This window comes from Bactrocera dorsalis, chromosome 3 (assembly GCF_023373825.1).
Source record: "Bactrocera dorsalis isolate Fly_Bdor chromosome 3, ASM2337382v1, whole genome shotgun sequence".
Lineage (NCBI taxonomy): Eukaryota > Metazoa > Arthropoda > Insecta > Diptera > Tephritidae > Bactrocera > Bactrocera dorsalis.
The window spans coordinates 41,111,936-41,125,650 of NC_064305.1; the positions used below are offsets into that span (position 1 = coordinate 41,111,936).

At 36.2% G+C, this 13,715-nt stretch overlaps 1 protein-coding gene across 2 annotated transcripts in view; it reads right to left on the minus strand.

Moving 5' to 3' along the window:
- Positions 1-13,715, minus strand: part of LOC105228023 (sodium-dependent neutral amino acid transporter B(0)AT3) — an 83,944-nt gene that overhangs the window by 24,601 nt on the left and 45,628 nt on the right. For both annotated transcript variants that reach the window (XM_011207652.4, XM_049451263.1), the window contains exons 3-4: positions 2,632-2,864; positions 1,991-2,565 (exon numbers count right to left, since the gene is read on the minus strand). In XM_011207652.4, coding sequence (XP_011205954.2) covers positions 1,991-2,565; positions 2,632-2,864 — 808 coding nt within the window. The remainder of the gene's footprint in view (positions 1-1,990; positions 2,566-2,631; positions 2,865-13,715) is intronic.

Genomic DNA, 13,715 nt, shown 5'->3' on the forward strand with positions numbered 1-13,715 from the left:
AATTTTAAAGGTAATTCTGTCAGAATCACGAAAATCATATAATCTGACAATTTCCGTGGGGCGATACAGGTAAAATCGTCGATAAAAGGTCAAGCGTACTAATCACCATAGCGTGGTTGTTGTTAGTAAACGCTTGACACTTTTGTTTGTTTCGTTCGTTTACAGCGATCAGTTTTACATCCATTGTAAAAATGAGTGACATTAGTGTCAAATGTGTTTACTGTGGCGAAGAAACGTATGAAAAAAAAAGTTTATTCCACAAACTCTAAATTTTTTTTTATTAATATTTAGATCTATTTTCATATTAATAAATTATTCAATTTTCTATATGTACATATACATATGTATATGCATACAATATACATAATACATATAATATTGTATACATATACATATACATATATACATATGTATACACTGTTTTTATTACATCCTGTAACAAAAAAAGGAACCAAACAGAATTCTTCCACTTTTAAATCGTCAGATTAACGATATGCCTCTATATAATTGTCAGATTATCTTTTGGGAAGACTCTGACATCAAGTTCATCCCACTGTATAAAAATCTGACGCGCTCGAGTATCTCAAGGTCACCTTTTTTTTTACAAGTTTTAAAATCAATAAATGACCTTTGTCCACGTCGAAATTGTCAGAATATTACATGGTACACTTTTTAGAGGTTCATTAACATTCGCTTAGAAAATCTGACGCGCTCGAGTAACTCATTATTTTTTTTTTTTTACCTGTCATTACGGCCTTCAACCCTGACTTGATTGTCAGATTAATATATATCGACTATCAGAAATACAATGCGCGTATATACCATAAATGACTGACGCGCTTGAGTATTTTCATGTGACTGTTTTTTTTTACATTTTTGACACCAATTTCCCGCTCTTCTCCCCACTAAAATGGAAAACTTCACCTAGACTTTCTTTTTATTTAAACGTTATCTTAACAATCTAGTAAGTCTCCATGACGCTCCAGTAACTGCAAATTTAGCACACCGGGCTCCCCTACTATAAGCAATGTACATACATGTGAATACGGAAGTAATATTTCAATGCCAATATGTAAGATATCAAATCAAAACTCAACGCGTTAAGATTATTGAACCCATAATATCATAATGTACACTCATACATATATGTGGATCTCCCAATATGCATATGGACTGGAAAAACCAAAGGTGTAATTTCAATGTGGCCAACAAGTTTCTATTTATGTTCAAGAATCTCTTATTTTGTGCTATTTAAGCTAATTATTTTTACAAGCGCCTGTATGATTTTAATTGCGTATAATGTAAAAGAATATTTTTTTTTTGACGTAAAGTAGGAATTTTTATATTATAATATCTGTTCTTCAAAGTTGTAAGTTGATTTTTTTATGCGGGAAGAAGCAAAATCGGAAACTTCAGGGGAAATTTGTACAAAACAAATCAACTTGGAAAATAACGGACACACAAACATTTATATAGATTTATATATAAATGCTATTACAAAACCATTACAGGTGGAAACATAGTCATAAATGTGTCTATTTGTAATAAAGTCAAATAACATATGTTTCTATTCTATTTAAATGTAAATATACTAACTCGAAAGAATCTTGTATAAACAAGTACATAGAAAAAAATAGATTAAAAAGTTTCCTATCGAAGTTTAAAGTTTGAGAAAACATTGCAAAATACTAAAATTGATGTTGGATACACGACCCTAATGTGCATTCTTTGGGAATAAACAATTGGTGCATTTCAATTGCTTCAATTATACACTGCTTTGTCATTTAATTGAAGAATCAAAGCTCTATTGATATGATTTATTCACAATACACTCTTCCATTCTCCACATGTCTATTATTTCTATAATGGATGTGCAGCTACAACAAATAATTATAACGAGCTCGAAATGGTTGTGAACTGCGAATACGGTTGTATTAAAAAATGTAATTGCAAAAACCAGATGGAACCAACGTTTTCTGGTGACACTTACAGTTCGATACAACGATCCACATTGACCGTTGCCTTGAATCCGAGAATGGCAAAAATTACGACGCTTGCGTATATGGCGGTGATAGCATTGCACACCGACACTAAAAGGACATCACGTACACAATTATTTTTGGGCGGATTGTAACTTCCAAATGCTATGAGCGATCCAAAAGCTAGACCAAAAGAGTAGAAAACTTGTGTCGCTGCATCCAACCATACTGTCGGATCGGCCAATTTCTCCACTTTCGGTGTATACATGTGTATAAGACCAGCACTAGCACCTCTTAATGTAATTCCTCGTATAAAAAAAATTGTCAACACAATATACGGGAAAAGCGATGTGAAGTACACAACCTTGCCGGAACTTTGAATGCCTTTCATTACAATAAAAAATACGATTGTCCAAGATAGGAACAAACAGAGGACAATCCACCACTTTAAGCCGCCTGGTTCATCCATCGATGGTGCGGCATCTAAAGTTGTCCTATACCAAAAGTACGCAGTTTCTGATGAACGGGCACATTCTTCTACTTCAACTGTGCCATTTGTAGGACAGGTAGCCCAGGGTAAAGGATACTATAAAAGGAAGACATGAATTCACGTGTATTTAAATTGTGACTTTTCTATTAATCATTAACTCACCCGAAAACTGTTGAATAAATAGAAGAATACCCAGGTTATTATAACATTATAATATAAGGCTACAAACAGTGTTACGATACAGGATGATATTCCAATACCACCCAGCCAAGGGTGTATAGTGTTCCAAACACCAAGTGCGCCAAGTCTCATACGTTGTCCAATACCCAGTTCTATTAAAAACAACGGCACACCTTCCAGTATCAACATCACCATGAACGGTATTAGAAAAGCACCTGAAAAACATATATTGAACAATCTGTTAGAACAAGATGATGGATGCAGTTGAAGTGGAAGAGACAGTGCGAAATTTGCAAGTTTTTTGCTGAAATTGTAATGTTCTGAAGATATTCCCTCAATTTCATTAAATAATATATGCTATAAAGTCAGCTTAAAGAACGCAAATCTTTACATTTGTTAAAAGAGCTTTATAGGGACATCTGGGACTATTTTTCACATTTAATTAAAATATGTATGTTCAGAAAAACTCACTCAACCTCATATATTTACTGATATACAAGTATGTAGATATGTATTATAGCTGACTAGAGAGAATTTGTTCAAAATTCTCACTACGACAAATTGTGATAAATAAAAATGTTCGCTTATAGCATTAATAGACGGCAACGTTAGTCCTGATTAGTTCAGGAGTTAGTGAAGATAACTCCGTTTCTAATTTCCATGTAATCCTCATAATTTTAGTGAATTAGCTACATTTTCGTTGGCAACATCGTTAAAAATGGCCAATTTTAATCTATTGTGAATGAAAAATAACCAACACTGACAGCTGTTTTTCAAATTTTCAATAATAAAACATGAATTTTTATGTTATGATGTTATGTTATGTTAACCTGTTGATATGTTTTTGTAATAAAATATGGTTTTATAAAAATTAAGCGGCTAATAACCGCGATGTTTATATTATATGTATCTATTTTCATTGAAAATATTATAAAACAAAGGGTCAATCGGGTCCGACAAGACATCACAGCCGATTGGATGTTGCACCAGGACAACGCCCCGGCTCACGCCGCCTTTCTTGTGAACAGCTACCTAACCAAGGCCGGGATCCCAACGCTTCTGCAGCCGCCATCAGCCCAGTTGTGGGTCTTTCCTTGCCTGAAAGCCCGATGAAAGGGGATCCAAGCAGCATGCAACTCGACTCTCTAGGCTATTCCGGAGAATGCCTCCGGTGATGCCTTTAATGATCAGAAATGGCGCTGGTAGCGCTCCTTCTGCATATTTTGAAAGTTTTTGAAGAATCGTAACGATTGGTTCAATACATTTTTTTGAACGACTCAGTCCTATTACTTTCCGGACAAACCCGGTATTAGAGATATGTGGCCAAAGTGATTATTGAGTCGATTCAACATATTTTTTACATACAAGCATACTATTATCAGAAAGGTTTCTTCCGAATTTCTAGTATATATACATGTAAATATTTAAGCGTCGGGATCTAACACTGCTCAGCTACAGAATAAAAAATGTCAACAACTAAGATTTAAAATACGTTATAAACAGTTGTTACGGTTTTATTTATCGAGAGAAAGAAGTATGGTATTTTTAATTTCGAAAAGTGGAGATATTTTTTTTAATCGCTGCGAAATGTGGGCAGTCGTCGAGTAAATGATAGGCTGTTAAAGCTAACGACGGGCAGTGTTGGCAAACTGGTGGACTAGAGCGATTTAGGAGGTGCGCATGTGTGGCAATTGTGTGTCCTAGGCGTAATCGGATAAATGCTTTGATGTCGTTGCACCGGCAGCAGGAGGGATAGCTTGGTTTTATCCTGTTCGGGTTATTCGCAGTATATTGGTGCTGGATAGATCTCCAAGTCTCCATATGTGAGCTATATTGGAGCTGCGATATACACTTATACAAGTCTTTTTTCATAATACATATAGTCAAAAGTTATTAGTGGTTCTTTTGCTGCGAGTTTAGCCCGTTCGTCTGCCAGATTGTTTCCTTTTATGCCTGCATGTCCTGGAACCCACATTAGTTTCAGGCGATTGTTATTCTCGATTAATTTGCTCCGAATACAGGAAATTAAGTAGGACTTGTTGTTTGTATTTATTACCGAGTGTATGGTTGACTTGCTATCAGTGCAGATAACTGCTTTAAAATTAGATTTTTCGACGAAGATGATTGCGTTGAAGATAGCGACAGCTTCAGCTGTGAAAACCGAGGCGTAGCTGGGAAGTATTCCTGCTGTAATTGTTCTTCCCTCGGAGTCAACGACGGCGAATGTTGTGCTAATGTCGGTTTTTGAACCATCTGTTAAAACGAATTTCCAGTTTGGGAGCAGTGGAGTTGTATATTCCGCGAAAAGGCGTTGAAATACTGTAGGGGAGGTACTACTTTTTCCGTATTTCTCCAAGTTTAGCATGAAACATGATTTGTTTATCATCCAAGGCGGAGAAGATACTTTTTGACGGAGAGAAGGGAATGTGATATCAAGCTCTCTGGCGTATTCGATGCAGAGGAATATTGACGACTTACGACTTGAAGACTTTTTCCGTTGCAGCTCGGATAACACTGTTTCGTAAAGAATATTATTGTGACAAAGAAACAGCTTCGGTATGAGTTTTTTTAGGTTAAGTGTAAATCTTTCTTCGATTGTGGGTAGCCCCGCTTCCACAAGTATGAATTGTGTTGGCGATGTCGGAAAAGCGCGAAGACTTCTGCGCACAGCCATGTGGTATGGGGAATACAGTAACTTGATGACACTTTTCGCGCAGTTGCCATAGATGGGTAGGCCATAGTCTATCTTCGATAATATATGTAAGAGCTCTGGTTACATTTATTAGTGTTGACGAGTTAATTAAGCAGTGTTTGGATGATAAATATTTAATAATGTTAAGCCTAGCAGCCAGCTGCTTTCTTAAATATAAACAATGTTCTTTGAAAGTTAATTTTTTATCAAAAATTAAACCTAGAAACTTAAGTTTATTAGCATTTACAACTGGAATATTGTTATAAACTAATGTAAAGTAATTACATTTGTGTTTGCGGCAAACATGGAAATTCTTACATTTGTTTAAAGATACGTTGGCTCCAGATGATTCGGACCATATACTTAAATCAGCTAATATATTAGTAAAATCTTGTTTAACAAGGTTTAGGTCATTTAGTTTAGAGACCAATAATAAATCATCAGCATAGCATATATAAAAAATATTTTTATACTTATCAATTATGTGACAAACTTCATTGAATGCAGGAGTAAACAAAATGACAGATAGCGGGGAACCTTGGGGAATACCATTATGTAAAGAGAAATAATCCGAAAAGGTGTTAGTTACTTTGGAAACAAATCTGCGATTAGTGAGAAAAGACTGGATAATTTTAAGGATTTTTCCACCAAGGTTCCATTTTACCAACTGACGTAAAACTACATGAGCTCCCACGCGGTCAAAGGCTTTCTCGAAGTCTATACTTAGCACGGAAAGGTGGTTTCTATTGGAAAGAGCAGTAGAAGCATAGCTTTCGAAGAGGAGCAAGGCATCAATGGTGCCATGCCCCTCTTTAAAAGCCACTTGCTTTGAACTAATGGAGTTATTGTTTATGGCATACCACGAAATACGATGAGCTTTAATTTTTTCGAAAAGTTTACCTAAACAGCTAAGCAGTGAAATGGGTCTGAAACCTGAAGTTTCTGTTGCAGGACTACTTGACTTAGGAATGGGGATAATAATAGCGTTTTTCCAGGTTTGGGAGTAAATACCTTTATTTAGAATGTTGTTGTATAACTTAATTAATCTGGCCATCAAACATGAAGGTAGATGTTGCAACATGGGGTACGATATTCTGTCGGCACCCGGGGTTTTGCCTGAGAAAGAGGATAGTGTAGACTGTAGTTCAATATGTTCTATATTGCAATCTGTGATGTTAGACAACGTATAAGGGGAAGTACTGAGATATTTGTTTTTGTCTGAAATGAAAGTGGCATGAAAGTTTGAGTCCTGTGAGTATTCTGACCAGTATGCTGCGAAGTAGTTAGATAGCTGTTTTGCGTTGACGATAGGCCCATTAGCATTACTTATGGAGATCAACTGGGATTGCGGGTATATTCCAGATAATTTTTTAATATCGCACCATGCTTTTTCGGGTTTGTTTTATGATTGATAGATTCCGAGAATTTGTTTAAGCTGTCCCTTTTAGATTGTTTTGCTTTCCTACGAAACATCGCGTTAGCTATTTTATACATAATTAAATTTTGGTTTGATCTTGTCCGTTTATATTCCGACCAATAAAAGCGCTTTACATTTCTTAATTGTGATAGCTCAGGAGACCAGTACGGCACAGTTTTAGTAAAGATTTTATTACTGGATTGTGGAATGGAAAGGTGAGCAGAAGTCCGAATAATTTTTGTAATTGTGGCGACTTCTTTGTTAATATTGTCCGAATAGGGGTATTTTTCGCAAAGGTCGCTGGCAGTATGTTGAAACTTTTCCCAGTTCACTATATCTGTTAGGAACTTTGGAATGGGTTGGGCCTTAAAGACTGACGGAGTGCGTAAAATAGTAAGAATAGGGAAGTGATCGCTGCCGTGGAGGTGGGGAAGGGTATTGCTAGTTAGTTTAGGGGCGATGTTGGAGGAACATAATGTAAGGTCAACAGAGGTAAAAGTTTTGTGTGTGGAAAAGTGAGACGGTTTGTTGTCGTTAAGTAAAGTGAGGTTTTCTGAAAATATCATATCTTCTATGATAGCACCTCGATTGTTGCAAAGAGTTGATCCCCAAAGGGGACTCCAGGCGTTAAAGTCCCCAACTATAACGAATGAAGTAGAAACTGATCGCAAAATGTTTCTAAGTTCGCTGCATGTGAAGTTTTGTAGAGGTGGTATATAGAGGGCCACGATAGTAAATTTGAAAGAAAGTGAAACTTCTATTGCAATTGTGGCAATATTTGAAGTAATGGGAACTTGTCTATGAGGTATCGATTTTTTTATCAAAACTGCAATGCCTTGCTTGTTAGTTTTGTTTTGAGGCAAGTTGTAAAAATAGCTTTGGTACTGATGGGGCGAAGCTGCTGACTTATCAGCAGCAATATTAGTCTCTTGGAGACAGACAACGTTTGGCGAATGTTCTTTCAACAGAAGTTCTAGTTGCGTGTAATTGTTGAGGTAACCGTGCATATTCCACTGTAGGATCTTAAACATTGAGAGCGGGAGAGGGATTGTCACAAAATTAATATGCTATGATAACAAATATGTATGTATGTTGATAATTGCATTTGTCTATAGACATAAATTGCTCTTTCGAGTTGTTTTCATTATGTTGAGGTATAGTTTGGTTTAAAGCAGCATTGTCCACGGCCTATGCGCACAATAGCGCACGGACAGTGCCAGACACCTCACACCAACATGTCGCGACAAGTGTCTGTGAAAGCACGATTGTGCTACAGTATTCAACTTCGTAGGCAATCAAAGCAGAATTTTGCGATCAGTTGACGCTAGAATAACCAACACAAACATAACGTGCACACAGTCACGTTGGACAACACTGGTTTAAAGAGAGATTGACAATTGAGGTGTCAGCTGTCTCTTTCATGGAAGCGTCTGCTTCTGTTTTGTTTTGGTAAGCGTTAGCTTGCGAAATGATGTTTGCGAGTGTAGATTCGAGATTGAAGGGAGTGTGTAATAGAGTCTGCGGAAGAGGTGTAAAAGAGGAAACTAAGGCATTGTTAGGTTGTTGATAGTTGTTGTTTTGTGGTGAGTGGTTAGGTAAAGAAGAAATTATTTGAGGTGGGTTAATAGAAGAAATTTCAGATGAAGTAGTAATCGGTGATTTGTTTAATGAGATGGGTGGTGAGATTAGAGATTTGGAGCTTTGAGTAGGGTTATTTGATTTATGTGCTTCTTTAGCTGCCTCGGCGAAAGAGGAGTTAAGCATCGATGGTGTTTGTGCTTTGTAAAGCTTAAGTGCTTCGCGCATGGAACATTTGATATTTTATTTTAAGTATTTCTTTCGTTTGCATGTATTTCGGGCACGTGTTGGCAGATGACGGGTGGTTACCAGAGCAGTTTGCACAGAGCGTGCGAGAGCATGGGGGAGGATGGGGGGGAAGATTGCATGACATACATACGGCCGCATTTTTGCAGTGTTCGGCGGTATGACCAAGCCGTTGACAAGTTTTGCACCGCATTGGGTTAGGGTAGTAGGGTTTCACTTTAGCGCTACGCCAAGAAACGTCAACTTTATCTGGTAGCTCGAACAGATCAAAAGTAAGTAGCACAACTCCAGTGAATTGTGAAACTCCTTCCGCAGTTTTCGAAAATTTGTACACTCCGACTACGCCTTGGTTACTCATATTTTCAATTATTTCTTTTTCACTGACATTGTTTAGGCAGGGTGCATAGATTGTACCTTTTACGCTATTAAGATTGTCATGATATTTTACAACAATTTCGCACACACCATGTAGCTTTTTAGTTGAAATGAACCTTTGGGCAATTTGGTTGTTTTTCACAAGCAGTAGAAGATTGCCAGCACGTAATTCAGAAATCGAAATAATTTCTAATGCTTTATGTACGGCGAAACAAGAATAATTAGAGATAGGTTTCGTTGAATCGGAAGCACTAACAATAATAAATTTAGGGTTTTCTTTCCTAGACTGAGGCAAGTCGGGAAAATTAAGGGGCGTGTATGAGGGTTTCTTTCTTTTTGGATGGGATTCCGAGGCAAGCAAAGCAAACCTGTTACTCCCGAGGTTGGGTGGCCCGGGGGCCATGATTATTATATCTACACACTCGATTCACTTGTTTAGAAAACACTTGTAGGAAAAACGATATGCGGTATAATAATAAAACAGAGATTTACTAAGCAAACAAACTGTGAAGTTTTTTTATATTATTTAATATTTTCTAAATCTATGCTATTGACTTCACCTGCAACTTTCTTTGTTATTCATGTTATTCTACCAGGCATGCGATTTTTTGTGTGTGTTTTTTTATAATTTCTTGTATTTACGTGTGCATATTTTATTGTTTTTTATGTTTTTTTCATCATACATATATGTATACAAATACATATTGAGCTTTGGTGTTAATTTGATCATTTTCTCACTTTTATCAAATATTTGTTTTATACGTACTTTTATTTAGACACATCATATCAGATTATATATTTGGTGTTTAGCAAATATGTGAAGAAATATCACTTATCACCGAAGCAAATTTAATAAAGCTTCAGTATCTACTTATTAGAAGTTTCGATAACAAAAAACTTGATATTAACTTTTTACAATACGATAACATTTTAAAGGAAAAACAGTTTTTCTGAGCAAATAAAGGCCTCAGAATCTGATGTTGAAGTTGAGATAAAAAAATTATTGCCTCACAAATGTAATTAATGAACGGAATGAGACCCCTAATTACCTATTATCAATAGGAATATGTGACTTTGATGACAATTCTGGTCAGAGCAAATATAAGCAGAAATTTGAAAATAATAATTTGTCACGACATATGTCCCTGTACAATTGATAATAAAATCGCAAAATGATGAAGAGCACATACAAATTTAGAAAAACTGCAGATCTTCGTCCACCCGCTATTGCAAAAGGAATCAAACCCTAAATACACTAGATTTGTGCTAGATTAACTTCAAAATAGTCCTGATATTATCTTCCTTCCTCAGTCATAACATCGTTCCCGCTGTTATTCAAAACGCACCAGTTTCAATTGGAGAACTCTCATAAGAATCTGCTGAGTCAAGCAATAAGGACGTGAAGATATATCGACTCCATCATACCCGAAAGAACAAATTAGGACTTGCTAAGCCGATTGCTTTTGAGCTTAGATCCTTTCATTACCAGTCAAAGAAACTATCATGCAAAAGTAAATCAATTTTATTAGAATCAGTTTTTGATTTAGCTGAATAATATTCAAAAAATTCCTTTTTTCGTTAATCAACTTTTTTAATTTAATATATTTAATTAAAATTTGTTGCCATCGGGGGGTGGCGGAGTGGGATACGGGAGAGGGAGATTTTAAAAAGCTTTGGCAAAAGTTTCACTTTAATATAGGCAGTGAAAGTATTTTTGGCCGCTGATTCCATACAAGACCGACCACTGTGCAATGGTCCGATCTGGTTCAAATTTTGAATTTGAACTCAAAACTAAATAATCTTCTTAGATCCGAAGTTAGCGGTATAGAGGTATAGCGGTTCAAAAGTTATAACACTTCAAAGTTGAAAGTGGATACATTTGTACCCGGGTGTGTGTTCTAGGGATAATGCGTATTTACACAATTATACGTCACGTCATTTTCAATGCTACGTGACCAGTAAACTGGCTTATAAACACAAATAGGAAATTCCTCTAAATTCGTGATATCAACGAATTTCGCAAAAATTAAACCAAATAAAATTAATTTTTAGTATTTTTAACAAAATCGAATGAATCCGAAATCAACCATTTTCACAGGGTGAGTAGGGATGCCAAAAATATTTACCCCTCAGCAAATTTAGTTGAGGAGATATGCACATTAAATTTATATAAGTGGTTGTTACCAATTTAAAGTTAAGTATTTTAATTTGGAGCTTAGTTATAGCCAGTGCCGGATTAGCCACGTAGTAAGAGTAGCAAATACTAAGGGCCCCGCGCTCCAACTGACCATAATGAAAAAAATATCAATTTAGATGGAGCGTAAAAGATTTTTGCATGCTTTAAACACGGTGTGCTTAGGCTATGCTTCACTTCCACCTGAAAATCTAAAACTACATTTTGTCACGTTAAATCGTAAAAATAAGTAGGCATTTTACGAACTTCTTTACTTTAATGTTCTAATTTTTAATTATAAATATTATAATCGATATATTTAGACTAGTATCTACATTCTGTCAAAAAAGTATCGGGAATTTATAAATAAAAAGAAAATTTTTTCAATCATCATCCAAATTTATTTTATCGCCTTCGAAGTAACATCCATTTGAAGCGATGCACATGTGCCAACGCCAGGCACGTAGCCAGGGGGGGGGCTAGAGGGCTGAAGCCCCCCCCGAAATAAGGAAATTTTTTAAATAAATCGCAAATAAAAAAGATTTATCACTGACTGAATCTTTAGAAACTCTTATACACAACTCAGTTCAAACCTATAACAGTAGGACGCAACTACACTAGACGGTGACTGAAAACTTATCAAAAGTCATACTTAAGTGTTGTACAGATCTTCATCTTGATATGGTGAAGTTGGTTGGACAGGGATATGACGGAGCAGCAAACTTGTCAGGGCATTTAAGTGGAGTGCAAACCAGGATAAGACAACTGTATCCAAAAGCACGATATGTTCATTGCGCTAGTCACCGATTGAACCTTACGCTTTCTAATACTATGTCATTACCTTCAATACAGAACTGCCTTGGTATTGTCAATGAAATAGCAAATTTATTTAGAAACCATTCAAATGCAAACACAATTTTCCAGGACGTTATACAGAAGCACGCACCAGAAAGCAAAAAAAGACGACTTGTTCGCCTTTGTGAAACAAGGTTTATAGAAAGGCATGAAAGCATTATAAGCTTTGTGGTCCATTTCGTCTAAAGCATCAGCCTTCTTAGCAGCGGTAGAGAAAAGCGATTTTTTGCTTAGTCTATTCGTCTGTGAGCAATTGTTCAGCTTAACGCTGCCACTGTCTGTGCAACTCCAAGAAAAATCTATGGATTTTGTATCAGCAATGAACCGAGCCAAAGAATTAATAAGAACTCTGCACCAGATAAGAGAAACAGCGGATGGTTTTTTCAACGATATTTTCCAAACAGCATCACAAATGTCTAAAGATCTTTTTGACACAGATCTTGTAGTGCCTAGAGTGATTTCGCGTCAAACTACTAGTGCTAATCCACCTTGCACAAGCCCTGAAAGCCACTTCAGAGTTACAATATTTATTCCATGCGTTGATGCTCTGATTCAAAACATGACAGAACGTTTATTAGTGAATGAGGATATACTCTCGCCATTTCAAATTCTACTCCCAGGTTTTGCTGCAATTGACAATGCCGAAGAATTAAAAAGTTTAACTATTTACTTCGAGGAGCAAATATCAATGACAGCATTAAAATCAGAGTATCGATTGTGGTGTGCCAGCTTATCATCAATAGATCCAACCATAGAAGTGTTGAAATTACTGCAACATTGCGATGCAACGTATTTTAAAAATATTCACTACCTGCTTACAATTTTAGCAACTCTTCCAGTGACGACCGCTTCCGTTGAAAGAACTTTTTCAAACTAAAAAAGAATAAAAACTTTACAACGCAGTGTGATGGGCAATGAGCGGCTGAGTGCACTTGCTGTTATTGCAGTGCACTCGGATATTAAAATAGATCCAGATGAAGTAATTAATGATATGGCAGACAAGAAGAAAAGAAAAATATTACTTATTTAAGTTACAACTACCAAATAATTTAAGTAATATGTATATGAATTTATATTGTTTTTTTTTTAATAAACAGAAAATTTAAAGATTATATATGTTTTTACTTCAGCCCTCCCCGAAATGAAAAGCTGGCTACGGGCCTGGCCAACGCTTCCCCAATCGTCAAAGCATTTTGTTATAGGCACTTTTCGGGATGGCCTTCAACTCTCGCGTCGAATTTGAAGTTATACCAATCCAGAAAAAAAATATACCTGTCTTCCATAAGCGGGAGATGAGAGGGGGAAATAAAATAAATTATTCCCGATACTTTCTTCACAGAATGTACATAGGTACATTTCTTGAGTGAGTGTGGCATTAATATCAAAGCTACGATAATGCCAGCAATATGAGTGGGAAATACATCGGCTTACAAGCCCGAATTAAGAAAATAAATAAGTATGCAGAATACATTCCCTATCTTGCAAATTTATTAAATTTGGTTGCTAAGTGCGCTTCAAACTGCTGTACAGAAGCATTACTTTTCTTCGATTTCATTGAAGTCCTCTTTACATTTTTTTCAGCTTCTACCTATCGATGGGGCCGTCTTACGAACGCACTCAAAGATTCTACTTAAAAAATTCCGATTTTGAAACGGTTATCGAACACTAGGTGCTCAGCCGGAGCTGATGCTATGAAGGCACTTTTTACGTGGTCACTATTAAGTAAGTAT